The sequence below is a fragment of the Acanthochromis polyacanthus genome, chromosome 7 (genome assembly GCF_021347895.1).
Source record: "Acanthochromis polyacanthus isolate Apoly-LR-REF ecotype Palm Island chromosome 7, KAUST_Apoly_ChrSc, whole genome shotgun sequence".
NCBI classification, from domain to species: domain Eukaryota; kingdom Metazoa; phylum Chordata; class Actinopteri; family Pomacentridae; genus Acanthochromis; species Acanthochromis polyacanthus.
The window spans coordinates 12,151,752-12,170,634 of record NC_067119.1 but is presented as its reverse complement, the minus strand read 5'-3'; the positions used below and the strand labels follow the sequence as shown (position 1 = coordinate 12,170,634).

The 18,883-nt window shown below is 41.9% G+C and overlaps 1 protein-coding gene across 5 annotated transcripts in view; it reads right to left on the bottom strand.

Annotated features, from left to right (window-relative positions):
* slc20a2 (solute carrier family 20 member 2) overlaps positions 1–18,883 on the bottom strand; it is a 56,212-nt gene that overhangs the window by 21,241 nt on the left and 16,088 nt on the right. For 3 of the 5 annotated variants that reach the window (XM_022198114.2, XM_022198111.2, XM_051950323.1), the window contains exons 2-3: positions 4,097–4,675; positions 329–469 (exon numbers count right to left, since the gene is read on the bottom strand). In XM_022198114.2, coding sequence (XP_022053806.1) covers positions 329–469; positions 4,097–4,385 — 430 coding nt within the window. In that variant the 5' untranslated portion in view covers positions 4,386–4,675. Of the gene's footprint in view, positions 1–328; positions 470–4,096; positions 4,676–13,570; positions 13,885–14,906; positions 15,089–18,883 lie in introns of those variants that run through there. The other 2 variants (XM_022198116.2, XM_022198115.2) reach the window with 2 other exon arrangements.

Genomic DNA, 18,883 nt, shown 5'->3' with positions numbered 1-18,883 from the left:
GGTCTACCGAGGCTCCTAATGGAGGAGAAATTGGTTTCTGTGTCTCTTCTAACATAAATTACTTTCTGTGCAAATTGGCCGAGGGAGTCATCCAAGCTGACAACAAAATCTGATGATTACTGTTTATGTGTTCCTGAGCTAAAAAACCTTCCTGATGTCAAACGGCACCGGTGCTGTACTGGAATTATCTCAGTGTGGTTTATATTCTGTCATGCATCAACACAGAAGTGGTAGTTAGGTGGATAAAAAAAATGACATTTTGTTCAAAAAATGGAGGTGTAATAATGATACAAACACTGTAGACACAGACAAACACACAACTCCTTACCGATCTTAACAAGCTGCATCCACTGTACGCCCTTTGTGCCAATGGCAACCATGGAGAAGCCGATGGTAGCACCAACAATGCAGTGAGTCCCGGAGATGGGCAGTTTGAGGAAGGAGGCGATTAGCTGCCAGACCGCTGACCCTGTGACCGAAAGAGACACAACTTTCAGACAGTCTCATATTTACCCGGCCGCCGTTTTCCATAAAAAAATGTAGTTTTGGAACAAAAGAAAATTTGTGTTACTGTTTTTTGTTTACTTCACCGGACTAAAGGCTTTCAAAATGAATAATGTGTGATATCTTAAATGAAGGTCTGAGTGCTTTCTAAAATGCAAAATCACTGCTTTAGCGTTCCTTTGTTTACACAAGTTGGCACAAATAACCCGGTGCTTTATGTTTCAGTATAATCTGAAAACTACCGGGACATTATCCTCCATCACCACAGAGTAGTTTACAAGGAAGTCATAAAAATATCCACACAGGTACCGTTTAAACATCCCTATAAAAAGAGCTTGGATCTGAAATTGCTAAATGGCACACTGTAACTGCAGCGCTTTCAACACGTGGGATTATAGATCTTTGATGAGGGAATATTTTGAGATGCTCGCCTGCAAGTCTGCTGCAGGAATGGATGTAGAGACAGGTGCTGATGACAAACAATATAGAAAATGATTCATTCCTCAGCACATCATTATACGGTCACAGAGGATCTGCTAAGACAACAGTTTCACTTATTTTTGCCATTGTTGGACGTCACAGTCCAATATTTGATGAATGGATAATCAGACCTCAGTGTGTCGTAGTCAAGTTGTATTTTTGTCAAAGTCCGAAATGAGACACTGACACATAAACTGTATTAAAATTTGTGAACTCTTGTGAAACATTAAAACATACTGAACGTGGATAGAGCAACAACATTTAATCAAATAGCTGTCAATTATTAAATTCATCACCTTTGACTCATTGGTTTAAGTTTTTTAAGAAAAAAAGTCAAAATTCTCTGACTAAAGCTTCGGAAATATCAATAATTTCTAGTTTCTATATTTTTATATGCAGTAAACTGAATATCTTTGGTTTGTGGACAAATCACGACACGTCATCTCAGGTTTAAGGAACAACTGATCACTATTATTCAGCATTTTCTGATATTTTACAGACCAAACAACTAGTCAATTGATCAAGAGAAATAAGTATCAAGTTCTTTAAAGAGAAACCACAAAATATTCTGATTCCAGCTTCTTAATTATAAATGATGTCTGGTTTCTTTACTCCTCCGTGACAGTAAACTGAATATATTTCAATTGTGGACAAAACAAGACACAATCTTGGAGTAAAGGAAACACTGATCAACAATTTTTCACTATTTTCTGGCATTTTAAAGAACAAAAAACTTATCAATTGATCGAGAAAATAACCAACACAGAAACTGACAATGAAAATAATCTTTAGCCGCAGCCCCAAACACATTACTGTGCAAACCACATGGCTACAAATGCACTGAGTTCACAGTTTGATGGGGCATTTTCCTGCTCTTTTTCTCTGTTTCTTGTCTATCTCCACTATAACTATTAAATAAAGGGCACAAAATGTCCTAAAAATATATATTTTTAAGGGAAAAATAAACTACTAAAATTACTGCACATAACAGAAGTATATTTATATCAATTCAAGAAGTTCAAACTTCATGTAATTCTGTACCAACAATGTACTCATTACACACATTTCCTGTTGGGGATTAAGAAAAAACTGTTCAATGTTTCCCCAACATTCGCTGGTGGCAGCCTGCCACACCTGAAGTCACTGCGACACGGGAATCCCCTGTGCATAATACGGCCTTATTTATCACCATTTCCCAGCAGCCTCTCTGTCATTAAAGCCTCATTGTCTCAACGGGAGACTCATTGTTTTCTGCTCTGCGCCATTCATTTACTGAGACGTCGATGCGTAAAACTACTGCCGATACTTGTGCTTCACTGTAAATATGTTTTCACGTGACGGCACCGTGGAATGTTTTTATGCCGCAAGAATAGTTCACAAAATCAAAACTTTTATTAAAGCTTTTCCCGAAAATAGATTTTGGCACTTTTAAGTCATAAAGCTGTTTTTTAAAACCATGAAAATGCAAAACTTTTACAGCATCTTTCAAAGTCAATGAAGAAAAGCGGCTCTGAAAGCGGCAGATGTTCTTCATATTAACAACTTTTAACAACTGCTGAAGAAAACAAAACAGGGGGGAGTTATGTAATGCTGAAGGAGGCAAACGAAGGGCAGATAAAGAGGTGCAGCAGACTTTTTAAAGTTAGGCTAAAGGTCAGGCTGCAGCCACGTACGGTCACACAATAAAATGAGTGATGCGGCTTTTAATGGACTCTGATCGCAGCTGCACACATCATCTCTGAGCTGTTTACAAGAACGGAGTGTGGATACTGAACTGAATATTCATGCAACAGGATCAGTGCATGATATAAGCGTCAGATAAGGCTGATAATAGTTTGTGTTTGTCATCAGGAAAAGATACGAAGATATAAAACACTAAAATCCAAGCAGGTTTGTTTACAGTCTGCATCTAAGTAATACATTATTTTTAATTATTCCCAAATGTGTTTCTTGATCAATGCCAAATTAACTAGATTACAATGTATCTAGCGATATTGCTGAAGTCATTTAAACAGCAAACATGAAATATTTGCTCCATTTGGCTTTTCAAATGTGAGATAAACGTAATACTTTGGGGTTTAGGGCTGTCTGGCAGACAAAATATGCAAAAGAATAAATAATAAAATGTCACTTAGACTATAGGAAACTATAGAGGCAATTTTTCCACTATTTCTACTGTTTACTTTTTAATAAAGATAATAGATACAGTACTGGTCAAAAGTTTTAAGCTCCAAAAGCAATACAAATATGTATTAAAACTAACATAATAAATAGTTTTTATTTGTCCACTAACATCCTACAAAGTGAGATGAGATCTCTATGGAGTTGATCTACTGCAGTTCTTGTAGCTGCAGAAAACTCTTTATGAGTCTGGCTGTCATTGCCTGACAGATAAGAATCTAAACATCTAATGGCAAAACATTTAGGGACTGAAGTTCACTCAACATAATCAAACTCCTTTCTCCAGCAGGGAAGGAAAATATCACTTTGGAAACACCTGAAGAACTGGAAATCAGAGCTTTTCTCTTCTTAGGCTGCAAATAATGTTATCTTCAGTAATTGATCTATTATTACAGTTTTTTTAGGCTAAAATATGTCAGAAAATTGTAGTTTCCCAGAGCCTGCCCATCCAAGAGTCCAAAACTCAAACATACTTGAGATTCAAAACAGAGAAATGCTGCAAATCCTCACATTTAAGAACCTGTCACAGCCAGCTTTAAGCAGTTTATCTTGGAAAAAATGACGAAAGAGAGAAGAAATGTGTGCAAAGTTGTTCGCAGCAATTTATTCTGTCAATCAACTAATATTTTAAACATCTGTTTTCAATCTAGTTTGATTCTAAATGATGGAGCCAAGAAGCAGCAGCAATGCCATCAAAAGTAACGTCCTGTTGACATATGAAGCATTTAAGTTCTCTGGCTTTATTCATCCTTAAGTACAGACTTTCAGACATATTTGAATTTTATATTCCTTGAAGCTTTATTCTGACAAGCTGCAATGTGAGGGGAATTTACTGCTGTGTCTATGGCATAAAACTGACTAAACGTAAAAGTCTGAAAGGAGTTTTGTTACAGCACACGTCTCTCTGAGTGTGAAAGCTCGTCCAACTTACCAACCATGGCGCTGACCTCGCCTGCCATGAGGACGGGCACCGTCTCGTTGTAGAGGTTGACGTCTATGATGCCCTTCCGAATCGTCTCCCCCACTTTGGCCCCGAGCAGCATCGACCCCAGCGTCTCGAAGATGGACGCCAGGATGCAGGCCTGCTTCAGGGTGACCACGCCGGACCCCACCGCCGTGCCGAACGAGTTGGCCACGTCATTGGCTCCGACCGAAAACGCCAGGATGAAGGCAATGATGAAGCCAATAATGACCATCCACAGATACGACTCCAGATCCATCTTGATGTGATTTCTCCACGACAAAAATCCAAGCAGAGAAAAAGAAAAAATCTACCTTAAATATTCTAAAAAGAAACAAAAACAAGTGCTCTGTGCGTTTGCAGAGGAGGACTTGAGAAGCCCGCTCCTTTTGTTTTTCTTCGTCCCCTGGTTATAAAGAGTTCGAGGGGAGAAGCACAGCCGCTAACTAAGCGTTTGGAGCTCAGTCCAAAGATTGGAGACTAGTGATGGTGGGAGCAGAGAGCATTCCATAGCTTAGTGTGAGACAGCCTGTCTGCACGTTCCTTCACCTGCCAGAGAAAAGAGAGAGAGGAGACCAAGAAACAGATTAGTGTCATAAGCCATGATTACTCTTTTTCAACAGCAGCCACCATCTGACAACACCTCCCCGCGACTTCCTCAGAAAACCTAAAACAAAGGGGAGGGAGGGACTAGGGGAGGGAGGAGGAGAGCTTCTGAGAGCAGAAGACAAAAGGCATAAAATACAAAACAACAAAAAAATTAAACGGAATGACGGTGCAGGATCTGGCTTCAGTCAAACGGAGAGAGCACTTCGATGCACTTCGGTAGAGAGAGCTGAGGACATATCAGATAGCCCGAATAGGAAATCACTGTCCGCGCTTCAAAGAAATCAAATTGTTTAGAGGTCTCGCTGTCAGCAGTGACACTATAAAAAGACCACAGTGTCCGGAGCGAGATGTGAGTAATGCTCCCTACATTAGAGCAACACCTTAACCCCACACAACGGGGCAGCTGACGTCTGCTGCACCTGATTCTATTTCACAGCCTTTGCCTTTGCCACACATCCGGGTCGCCTTTGACAGAAATGTACGATTAACACCGTTTAAATATTCGACCATCTCAGCACCATCACTCGTAAAACTCCCTAAACCCTCCTGACAGCCCTGTGGATGTCTGATTACACTGACGTTAGCCACGCTCCTACTCTTTGCTCTGTCAGCCTCGGAGTGAAAGCAACGGTGCTCGCCGGGTGACAGTCAAAGGTACACGGGGAGTTTTGTAACAAGCTTGGGAGTTCAAACTAAATCAAAAGGCTTCGGTGCAGCAGAAAAAAAGGGAAAAAAACCTGGTGCATGGATTTAAGTTAAGACTGCAATGCAGTAGGAACATCAGCAGTGATCTTCTACTGCTGCTCCAGGTGGGAATAGTTCACAAAACTGCCCTTTTAGGGGGGTATCGGGCACTACATCGAGAGTAAAGTGGAGAAAATGCCACTGCATTCTCTTGTATATTTTGTAAAATGAATATAATAATTAGAGAAATTCGCTTTTCAGATATGCAATAAATAATTAACTCTTATTAATAAACTTATTAACTCCAGTCTGTCGAGCTTGATTTTACTATGAAGGGATCAGTGGATACAACTTTAAAATCATGAATATTTGATGCTGGGGTTTTCAGGAATCAGCTGTGTCTATAACTCCCACATCAAACATTCCCTCGATTCAGCGTTTACATTAACATTTGCTGCTTTTCTCTTTTCTTTGAATCACTGCAATGTAAAAATCTTCAGATGTCGATCGTGGGTGGATGAAAGCTGACATTTGCTCATCTCCCTCTTATTCCAATCAAAGCTGTTAATCAAGAAAACATTGTTAGATTAATCTGTAATGAAAATACCGCTGATTTATTTTCTCCACTAATCCCATTCCACATCACATTCACTGGGATAGCAGGAAAACAGCCTCCCTCGCCCCCGCGGAGTTCCACGGGGCTTATTTACATCACAACAATGACAACACGCTTTAAAAAACACATGATGAGGCCACCAACAATGAAGCCTCTGGTGGTCCTGCAGAAACCTCTGCACCGCAAATGACTTGGTCTGGGTTCTTTCTCCCGTTTCTTTTTGTTTTTGTGTGTGTGTGCCACATAATCAAAGTCATTTCATAGGGGTTAATGGCAGCGCATTTCCTTCTATGGTTAAGCCAGTTGTTAATGGAGGAGCATTAAATGTAAACAGCTTGAAGGCCAGACGAGTACATTCTCTCAGCATGAAGTGACTGTGTGCTCCGTATCGCGTGGGGGCAGGCAGCTCCTTTCTAAATAGCCCGCAGCCAGTTATGGCTCCCTCCTCCCAAACAACAGCTCCATCTGGAACAGTTGAGGTCGTGCCCTGCTATCCTTTATCCTTTGTTGAACCACAACACACATGCCAAAAAAAAAAAAAAAAGAAGATGATAATAAATTGTCCCTTAATCAGGTCTGCGAAAGACCTCCCTGAGGATCAGGATCTACTACTGACACTGAGTTATTACCTTGGGATTGGTTTAAGATATAAACAGAGAAACGTTGTCTCTCAGATACCCTTTTTATATACATATAAAAAGGGAAGCAGGGCTCAGAGGTTGCCAGATCTGAGTAAAAATTATTTGATACTTCACTAATCCCTAAGGGGGTGAATTCTCTCTTCACCTTCTTTTCTCCACAGACAGAGATCAGAGCAAAGGCTCTCTTCCCCTTCCACTCCTCAGACACAGAGGTCTGAGACTCTCCGGCTGAAATGTCAATAAACCAGCCTCGAACTTGTGTCCATCGAGATAATTGCTAAAAGGTTAAGCGAGTTAATAATTAATAATCAAGCATAACAATACAATCCTAGATAGCTTTATCTCTACCTGAAGCCCTAAAAGTCTGTTGATTGCTTTACTGCTTCCTATTTTTTATCGCTGCTGTGTCCAGCTGTATTGGCTCATCAGAAAATTTTAAACCCAGCATCGAGTCTGCACCAACACGCATCAAAAGCTTATGATACACTTGCTTTTTTTTTTTTACAGTGAAATGCAGAATTTACTAATTTCAATCCTTATTGAGTAATTTTATTCAACATTCTCTCTTTTTGTCAACTTCTTTAGTGCTTTTGAGAAGTGCTCTATGAATAATAGTTCATGTATTGACAGTAGGACGCTGTGCAAATGTTTAATCCGGGGAAAACAGCTGCCACAAGAGGACCACATCATACACCCGGAGTCAAACATGACCCTCCACCAAGAAAAAGTCGACACTACACAGAGGAGATGTTCTGTAAAACGGTCAAATATGTCTCCGGAGAAAGCAGACCAAACATCGACTTTGACTGTGTGAGAGCAAAGACAGGAAAGACGGTCTATCATTTACCAAATGGGAAACTCGACATGACACCTGACACTTGGTACAATCTGAAGACCTCGCAAACACCCGTTCACATGCCGCCACTCCCAGTTGCGCACATAAAAGCTATTTTCTACTCTCTACTGTACAGTAGACTCACGGTGACCTGCCCAGCTTGTAATACAGAAGAAACTGAAACATTTCTCAGACCTAGAAGAATGTTAAAGAAGCTACTCTGAGGGGATTACTGAAAAAAGAAAATCTGTCAGGATTGAAGATCTAGTCAACATGCGCAGAGAAATCCAGAATGAGTCCCTCAAGGCCCAGAAATCAATCAGGCGGCTGCATGCAATACACACATCAATGTTCACTCTAACAATCTGTGGAATCCAGGAGTTTAGGAGCATTTTCAGCTGTGAGGAGCTATCGCAGGTCCAGTAAAGGCGAATCTCATTCATTTATGGTAAATAACCAGGGTGAGTAAATGATAGTGACAAGACAAACGAATAGAAAAATCTGAAAATTACTTAATAGAATGTTTGATAGTTTCACCTAAATGTATCAAACAAAAACTGCCATAAAAGCACATGACGGTAAACTAGAGTTTGGTTCCATGAAAAAATCCCAAGCGTGCTCCCTCCCTGGCTAATAAGCAGCCTAGCTTACTGTAATCATCATTCCTGACACCCTCTGTCTGTATTCATGGGCTCCATGGAGGTCTCCTGAGGTGTGCTAGTCTGGAGGTCAGAGCAGAGTTCTCATATAGTGATACCCTGTCCATGTCAGCCACTAAGAACCTTCAACTGCTTTCTTTATGTAATGCATAACAAAATGACATCATTCCATAGGTCTTAATTATTCTTATGTATAAATGTATGTATTTGCGTTTTTTTCTTGCTGTGTTTACATCAAAATGATTACCTATGGACCAAGTGCTTGAAACAGAGCAATGTGATTAAACTCGAAATAAACCTTTTTTTCTTCCCTCTACTAAAAATAATCAATAATCATCGATTCTGTCTGAAATGAAACATTTTATCCAGAACATTTTACGCAACTAATGAGGACAAAGAAAAGGTTACGTGACTGACAGCTGAAGTATTTTTACAGCTTTCCATCCAGTTCATTGGTACCAAAAAGATGAACAGCTGCGTGAGGAAAGCTGTGGCTCAGGGCGACTCGACGGCCTAGTAGTTCGGGTGCAGACCACATGGGCACATTCGCCCTGAGCGGTGGATCTTCATTTTGAGTCACGGTCAGGGACCATTTGCTGTGCGTCATTCCCCTGTACTCTCTCCCACACTTCTTGCTCATCTGTCCACTGTCCTTTTCAAAATAAAGGCAAAAAATATAAATATATATATAAAAATTCCCCACAATGTGTTATTTCCTTTGATAAAAAGTTCAAGGTTGGAGCAGAAGGTAACTCTGGCTCGCATGGTGATTTTCAGTATGAAATGTCCAGTCACTACGCTTAATATTCTGTAGCGTGCACTGCTTAATAGTCTGTAACAGCTAAAAATGGGAGTTTCTGTAGGTTAAGTCTTGACTCTGGGTCCAAAATTGAATTCAGCAACTATGGTTGCAACCTTAAAAAAATACTTATTATGTAACAGTGCTAATAAGTTAAAGCTAACTTCATCGCTGAAGGGACATTTGTTAACTATTCAGCAGCAACCACAGTGCAAAGCATGAGCCCAGTGTCTTCCTAATTCAATGCCTCCTCAAAGAAATTCTAAACATGCAGACATTTTGGTCGTGGGCAGAGATTCTGCTAAATATTATGCAAACTCAACACAGACAGGCGGTAGCTGGTCCTAGAACCAAACCAAGACTTTTGTTCTCTTGAGATGACAAGAACACAATAGCACTGAAATCTATTGTATCCAACAGATCTGTACGTAGCACAGACGACAAGCGTTACTTCTTTACGAAATAGAAAGGAAAAAGTAAACAACAAATTTCACCAGCATCTGTCTTGACCTTTGCCTTGAGCAAACTCTTGGAAGTCCCTGTCATCTACAAATCCATCACTGCAAATCTATGGGCATTACCCAGACTGCCAACACAGTAGAAGTGAAAGTGGGTGGCAGTGATACGTGGCGTTGCTTGATTGGGTTCAGGTAAGGTTAATAGAAAATATTCCAGGCTTGGGCAGGTTGGGTCAAAAAATGACAAAGCAGCGTTCAGAGTTAGACTGTAAAATAACTCTCCGAAACATTACATGCAACAGAAAACTAATCCACTTTCCCTCTTTTTACTCTCTCTCATGCACTGGAGGGGGCCTGTCCTCTACTGCACTGTGAATAAACTCAGTCAACTGCATGCATTTTCTAGTTGTCTTTAATCATTACTTTAACACGCAGTTATAAAACAACAATTCTAGCAGAGAGAGAAGGAAGATAATTGGATAAAACTGAACTGTAGAATGAGAAATGTCACAGTTATGGAAACAGCATACTACAACTGGGAGTCAAGTCGGGTTTGAGCAGTTGATTAATTTATGTTTTTTGCAGGTTGTGCTGTGCAGTGTGGCTCTCCTAATGAGTGGGATATTAAAAAAAAAACACAGACCTGGGCAACACTAGCAGACAGCACTCGTATCAAAGTGTCAGCAACAGACTGGTCCTTCATAACGTCAGCTAAAAACCCCTGCAGAAAACAAACACCTTTGTGTTCCTCTCGACATCTGGTTTGTTCGCCGGGAGATTTGACAAAGCATCAAAATGTTTTTGCACAGTGTGAACCTGGGAAACTGCAGCCTGCGGAGGATTACGCGTTCTCACAGACGAAGAAGAGCGTGTGACCCCGCGTCCTTGAACGCAAGTCAACAATCCTGGCATGACTTGCAATATGCACCGATCCGTACGTACCACGGAGAACACAGCTACGCCCCAGAGACTCGCAAGCGTGCACGTTGAACAGAGCTCGGATGAAATGGATTTCATTCAATGCATGACCTTCAGTATGAATCATCCCCACCTCTGCTGGAAAACATGAAAAAAAAACAGATTCGTGAATTTATTGAGTAAATTATGTGCCTAAATATGTTGCACAGTGTGTTATGCAACCTGCGTGACATGTACGGATTTTGCTTTATTTCCCATATCAAGGACGGTGACGGTGCTTTGATAATTATTTGTGCTCACCCTGCAAGGAAAATTTCAGGCAATATACAATCTGGTAAAAAAACTCAGCATTAGCAGCATAAAATAGAGCCATGGGAAGCAGCAGCAGCACCGTAATGCAGATTCACTGGCAGTGATCGTAATTGCTTTTTGCTACCTGGGTGAGAATGCACCGTTACATATTATGTATGCTCCCGTTTCTGCTGGTCATTGGGATGCAGGAAAACAAACAGTAATATACTGAATTTAATTTGAACACTGGCAGTAGTTGTTGTTTGGCCAGAGAGCAGAAATGACGTGTCAGCTCAGTCAAACAGTTTCAGAGAGATAACAATGTTAGCACTAACAGGGAGTACCGTAGAGTAGGACTTGGATTAGTGTGGGAGGCAAATGTACAATTATCTTTTTTGACCTGCGCATACTGCATCTCAGCTGAGTTCACAATCCAACCGAAGCTGGTTCAAAGTTGGTTGAAAGCCCTGCTGGTATTTTTAAATAAGACGGACACGCTTGGCAGCTGCTCATTTTAGTGTGACTTTATCTATCTGGAGGCTTCAGGGATCACAAAACGACTATTGTGAAGTCAAAACTTCACTAATTGATGAGTCTAGAAAAAGGTGTGCTGCATTCTGTAGCCTGTAAAAAGATTAAGTCACAGTATGTAACATCCTGCTTCCAGCTCAGGTGTATCTTTTATCCCTTTATGTAAAAACTACATCCCGACCGCTGTCCAAGGTGCTGAACCTGAGACCACCAGGAACGTGTGAGGTGAGGGTAACCCAAGCATATCTAGCAATGCTTTCCTCCAATTGGGACATATTCAAATGGATATTTTGGACTGTTCTGCTTGAGTTATTTCATAACTAATAGCTTATTATGACTTTTGTTATTGTTTCCAGCTTTGAAAATCATCTTCAATCAAATCAGGAACACTGTAGCTTCCACAATCTGGAGCTATATTCTATGTAGGTATGACTCCTGAAGATTGGTAATTGATGGAACAATTTATAAAATTTCGACAAGGTTAGAAGCCTACACTGTATCTCATTACAGACACCATTTCTGATTGCAACCTACTGCTGGGATCCTCCAATTTTGTTAAATTCCTGTTGTCTGTAGTTGCTAAGGAATTAGTTCAATCCTCGACACCACCCGTCCCCATGTTGACACCGCTTTGAGCGAGATGCGACCCCCAACGCATTTTCTAATGAGCAGGCCGGAGCCTCGCACAGCGGCAGCGCGTCGACTTTGACTAAGAAAGCTACCCCAAATAAAAACACTTGAAAGCGACATACTCTGTAAAGCAACATGCTCTTGAGGATTATTTCTGGCAGACCCATTTTCTTCCTGTGGGTGTCAGGTGGCAAACAGTACCCATAATGAGAGCAGTGACACACACACTCACACACACAAATGCACATCAGGGGCAAACAAGACTAAATTGGGTTCTTGCACTGTCTCTGCTGGAATACTTAAGTGAGAGGACACATTTAAACCTGCAGAAACTGGTTTTCTTTTACCACTTCTGTTGCCGTCTAGCAATTACCAAGCAGCATTATCATTCATAAGATGCTATGTTTCTAGACAGCTGAAGCCGAGTTAACTCCCTTTTACCTCTGTTTTAGGGCTCTAAAAGCGCCACTATCGTCATCAGGTTATCATTAACCGGGTGTATCTTCCGGTTAGGTGCTAGGCAGATAGCATGCATTAAGTTTTCACTGAAAACAGCATCCTTCTGCAGCTGAAACTGCCCTCTGAGTAGACAGATATGTGTTTTTTTAGGGCCGATACTGATACATATTTGCAGTAAAAGCACAACCCTGAACACAAATTGAATTAAAACGCCTTTGTCTAATTGTGTTTTGCACATCTCTGCTTTAAACACACTTTGTAACATTTAGCCTTCAGTGCTGACAGGCCATTAATCATGATGAGTAACCAATTAGATAGCACTGTTTGTAGGATATTACTCAAGATCACAGAGAAGCAACTACGGAAAGAGAGTTAACGTCATCTCAGTCAAAGTAGCACCTTTTTTAAATTAATTTATAAGGAATTTGTCCAAAAAAAATCACACCAGTAATGAGAAGAATGCTGAATATTAGGTTGAATAATAGGCCAGACTCTTAATCAGTCAATCCCTAAATTGTACAATGAGAGCTGCAGGGGTGATAATCGCCTTATAATTGCTTCTCACTACAAGTCTCTTTGCCAAATTATTTGCACATATTTAATACAAACCTGTCTGTATCAACTGCAGCTGCTTTACCTGCATTTTTTTCATCCATTTCTTGTCAAAAAGCTGAAGAGGTTTCCGTCTATCCTGCTACATCACAACCTGAGCAGTGCGGGGAACATTTAGAATCTGTTTCAGTATCTGCCTCTGGTGGCATGTGTTGTGTGCTGCGACCTGTAAAGAAAAAAAAACCCTGTGTGCAAACTACTCAGTGTGATTACTTCCTTAACTGTTCGCTGTTTGTTGCCGTACAGTGCTCATTAATCTGCCTGAGATGCCACTGCAGCACAGCCACAGCTGGTGCAAAAACATTGTGTCACGAGCTACAGTCTGCATTGACACGCGGCTGCACTATCCACGCACTGATTCAACTCTCTCTTCCCCCCCTCTCCTTCCTCCTCCTCCTCTTCCTCTTCCCCATCTCCTCGCGGCAAACTAACCCTTCCTCTCTCAGCTCACACGCTGAATGGAACACAACTCAAACATACATGCGGTGTCAGATGATGACTCACAGCCGCATCCTACCGACGCCGGCTAATTGTTACACCTGAAGCATACGCAACTGCAGTCTGTGCCTCCAAGGACACAGGATGCCCACATCTAACAGATGGTTTACTAAGTTAAGAGACAGAGAGAGATGATTCGGATAGAACAAAACTAAATACAGACAGACAGGTAGAAAAGGAAGCCTGGAAATCAACTCCACTCACCTTCATGTCTCCTCACATCAGTAGAAGGTGGTGAAAGTGGTGGAGATGAATGAACGTCAAAGACAAAATAAAAAAAGACTGGATTGGGGGGGGGGGTGAGACACAGACAAGAGGGAAATGGCAGACTGGAAAAGAAATCAAGGAGATGGTTGGTGAGCATGTGATTGATGGGGAGTGAAATTAGGAGGAGAAAGAGAGGAGAGCGGCTGATGACCGAGGAGAGGAGAAGTGAAGTGAACGAGTTAAAAGAGGCTTAGTGAGAAATCAGCAGGTTGTGGTGGTGTTGCAGGAGAGAGGAGGAGAGAGAGAGAGAAAGAGAGAGAGAAAGCAGCCAGCTGAGTCTAGACTGCCTCTTAAAGGAATGTATCTGCATTCACAGCACACGCTGGCCAATGACAAATGTCGGAGAAGCCGAGGTGCGCCGCTGACTGGTCGAACGCGTGCAGAGAGGACGGACGGACGGAGGGGAGGCAGCCAATGACCGCGGACGAGGAGGAGGGGAGGTTGAACCTGCGTGGATGTGTTCGACAGCCAGTGAAAAGCATGCAGATAGATCAAGGGCATTCATAGCACTACCCTTCCCTTTGTCACAACACAGGACAAGTGGTGGACAGTCTCATATAATATGCACACTTGGGCTCCTGAGCGCTCATGAGGAGAAGCAACAGTGTGGACGAGCCGAAGGGAGGGAAGGAGCTCCGGGTTGCACAATCGTCTGCGATTCTTGTTGCTGCAGAGGACTCAGCGTGATGATGAAATGAACTGAGACAGGAGCATTTTTCTTTGAAGCACAGAGGCCCGTCGCACAAGAGCACACAGCGTCTCATAGCCGTTCCTTGGCTACAGTCCACCCATCACTTTCTCGGCCTTTCTCTCTCACCCCAACAATTGTCCCTTTGAAAAGACATGCTGAACAGTATGTCTTTATGTCACTTGGCCTCAGCGGGGCAGAAACAGGGGCTCTCGTCGACACAATGAAGAGTGCAGACCGGAGTTGCTGTAGGCGACGAAATACAAAGCAGAACTGGAGTCTGTCTTTCTTAAGCAGGTCCTTAACACTTTGCTGATAATGCAACAAGGAGAATGACAAACCGCTGTAGATATGAGAGCAGACTGTGTAGCAAATTCACGTGAAAAACAAGGTAAAAGAGCAAATCAGATGATGCTTCACAGAAGGTTTAAGTCTCGATTCAATACTTTTAGCTTATTAGACAGCATCTGTATTAATAGTCAAGTTTAAATAGAGATTTGGCTCAACCACAAACTACCTGCCCCACTCTGAATCTGTCTTTCTGTACCATTTTTAACCACACACTCAAACACAATCAGTACTCACATTTGCCATCGAAGCCAAGACGGAGTTTAGTGCCACCGAGTGCAGCTCAGGTCCCTTCGCTCTCACATACCGTCCAAGAAAAAGTGGTGATAAATTAACATATCCAGAGCTGTTCGGAGGTCTGATCTTGTGTGGTGTCACTCATTCTGTCCTTTTCCGTCCCCCACTGGCCCTGCCTGCTAAAAGCCAATCTGCGTCAGCTGCACCTGCTGCCTCAGACTCTGCGCCTCACAGCAGGGAGGCGCTGTCTCCAAGAACCCAAACACACACACACACACACATGGCGGTACAGTGCTAACATCAGTCAGCCTCTATGGGCAGGTGGGGGGTCGCTTAAGAATGACAACAACAGCGCATGTAGCTTTCGACACCATCTTCAAAGGTCCCTCACACACACAAATTTCCATAAGTCCTCGTGCTATTTTCCATCCTGCAACGCAGCACCAAGACAGTGTCTCTGGTAATGTTTCGGATTGCTGCTGACAGCGATTACAAGCACACAGGCAGTCTGTCAAAAATTTATGCGGGCCCACAGCTAAATCAATAGTTTTCAGCATACTGTTTCTCGCTGATTTACCCTCGTTGAGATCCTGCCGTCTACTCGTCTTTTCTAAAGTTTCAATGCAGCAGTGAAACATCTCACAGAGTTTGCCCTCACAGCACAAACCCTCCTACGGAACAAAATCACCGCTTAACTTGATGCTTTATCTTATATATTTTCAACACAAGAACTGACAACATGTAACACACTTTTTTGCTTCGGCTTCATGTCTGATTGAGCACCCTGGTCACCTCGTAACGTTCACGTGTCCCCTCCAACATGGCACAAAACGATCTGAACTGCATGCGGTCGTACAAATGGATAGCTACACACAAGATTACTTTACCACATTCTCTGACACTTGGTGAGCATTTCAATATCACGCAAATAGGGAAAATCCTGCCTGTACTGTGGCTCTGTTTAGTTCCAGTCTGACTGAAAGAATATTAAAGTATACGTCATCTTAATAGATTAATGAAGCCACGATGTTACATATCTAAAATCTGAAGAACGCAATATCAACGCCGTACTTATAAATTTACTTTTGGCAATGCTAGATTAAGATACTCTACGGAGGAATTCAACATATTGTTAATGCTAGAATAGACTGATGAGAGGATTTTTCATCACTAGCACTGCACAACCAAATCAGCACTGGACCCCTTTTTTTTAAAACCCATTCAAATTGATGAGGGAAAACCAATACTAATGTGTTTTTTTCCCCCTTGTCATCTTTTTGCATCTTGAAACCCGGTGCCTTCACTAACCAGCAAGGTTTTTCCAAGATTTGGCTGCTCTGTGCGATGAATAATTGCTAACATTCCCATCTAAATGCCTTGAGATTTTTAATTCTATTTTCAAATTTGTAGTATTCAGCCTCTGGTAAGTTTCTAGGCTTCTTCCATTTTTTTCTCATGATTTGTACTCCTATTTCCAAGAACCTGCATACAGATCCTGATGCGTAAAATCAATCTGCCAGTTTACCAAGTTACTCAACCGAATAGATCCAATATTTTTATCACAATTTCTAAACAGACCTCTGCTACATCAGTACATGCCGTCTATGAAACGAGAGCTTTTGCCACTTTCAGTTCTTTGGTGGGTTTATTCAGCAAACTGTTATCTTCAATCCAGCTCACCGGGATGACAAAAATCTGAAGTGACAGCCTCACACTCCATACGCTGAGCCTTTAGCAGCACTAAAACTCAGCTTCGGTACAACAGCAAACAATTGAGGCCCCCCTGCGGCTTTGAGTGTTGTGTAAGCCTTATGTTTGAATACTCTTAAGGTCAGCTCTCTCTGGTTTCACTGGAGACTGTGCACAGGTTTGACTCCCTCACCCTGAAATGGCAAAGTGACTGGAGTGACTCCTCCCTGTTCAAGTGTCTGTACAACTGTTTTAAGTAACTGACACAGACACGCTGTACTGTCCCTACAGTGTTTGTGTTTGGTTTCTAAGGGATCCAAAATAGAGGACTAATTAGGATCAATACAATGTGAGTAACACAAGGAAACACGGACACTATTTCATTTGATATCAATAAGTGGACTTATTCCCACAAATATAAGATCTGAACAACAATCAGCTGAGCACACACAATGCATGAAAACCATGACAGCGCAAATAGCAGCAACTCAAAGGATGAACTGACCAGAACAATACTTTTAGAGAAGCAGAAACTATTAGTCACCTCTGAGAATAACCCATGCTCACAACAGGGATCTTAACAGACCAATCAAAACGCGCTACAAATAGGAATACGGAGCCAGCTATTTTATTACCAGCAGTCAGGGGCCGGCTCCGTTGGCTCCACTCTGCATCATATGACTGACACAATTAGGCTTGGTATCTACCAATAACTGGGGCTTTTTCGGGTTGCGGTCTGGCCTTTTTTCTCTTTCTGCCATCTGCGTCCATGTTCCTGAGCATAGGAGTCGTCTTACCCTTGACCCTCTCTCTCTGTTTTCCTCTCCTCGCTCACCCCCTCCCACACTCAGCTTCAGCCAGACAGTTCCAGTTCTCTTCCACGAATCGGTAAAGGTACCCAACAGCGAAACGAGTCACCCCTGTCTTTCTTCTCCTCTGACCGCCCCTACCAATCGTTGCTCTTCTCCCGTTAGGTGAGGAAACGGAGAAATGTTGATCTGGCTCTGTGCTCCCAAAGCACTGCCAGGACCTCCAACCTACCTGCCTCTTTCTCGACCGCCGAGACTGGTAATCTACCGTTGGCATGCTCCGTGGTATTAAACTGTGTTACTGGGGCAAAGTGGGTGCCGGTATTAGTGAGAAAATGCAGCGCAACAAGTAGGAGAGAGTCCACGGGAAAGGAGACGAACGGATGGGATTAGTGCTGTTTTGGGTTTCGTCCACTCTAATGGGAAGACATGCATGTTGTCATCACTGTTTATGTTTTCCATCCACGTTTAGCTGCCGACTCAACCATGAAATCCTAATTAAAATGTTCTCCATACTGGAGAGCTGAGAAGTGTTGTGCTTGTGGTGTAATGAGACAAAAAAAAATAGCCATTTCAAAAATGCTGACATCTGAGTGTCATAGGGTCCATAGACAAACAGGGTCTAACAATGGCAAAAACACATCTGGTGAAAACACTGTAAAGCTCACGGCTCATGAACATGTTTGTGTCACTTTTTCCCCATAAAATCACAACTACCTGTTAAATATAACCAAATATATGATGTCTAAATTAGGTCCGACAAGCAAAATTTGTATTTTATCATCTGAAAGTATTGAATCAAAGATTTAATGTAGCTTTTGAAACCAATAAACAACAAAGAACTCTCTCCTTTCTGCCCTTGTGAAAACAGAAAGTGATCTAATTTAGTCACTAATGTAAAATCTCATTTTGAAAATGAGCACTGTGGCTGAAAATCTGAATCTAATCTACTGATTCATACATGGCGTGTTCTTATTTGTGTACTTTTGGGTTGTATGGCTGTCTCAGAAAGTTCTTCATTGTGTTCAGTGTCCTGCTGGTGGAACAGTGTGTGGGGAAAAGGTCAAAGAAGGACACCATTAGACACAAAATACTAATAATGCTTTCATGTTTTCAAGAACAGTATAGTATGAAACTGCAAACTCTGTATCTATGGTAACTATCTTACAACAAACATGACCGACCTTGGATGACTGCATCCACCACACGAGAGGTTGAAGTCCTTCTCCTGGCATTGATTAAATCCCTAAATCTTAACCTCTGCTGATCAAAATTACGTACTTTGATGTTTTTTTTTCCTCATGAAAAGATGCAACTCTACACCTTTACCTATTCAAAGATCTGTGAATATGCATTTTCACCTTTATTTTCATCAACTCCTGTGCTGTTCACCTGCAGCTCGAACATACCTGCTCACCTTCAACACTGCTAAAACTCTACTACTATTCTGTGCTACACATTAGCAGCATTCGAGTAATT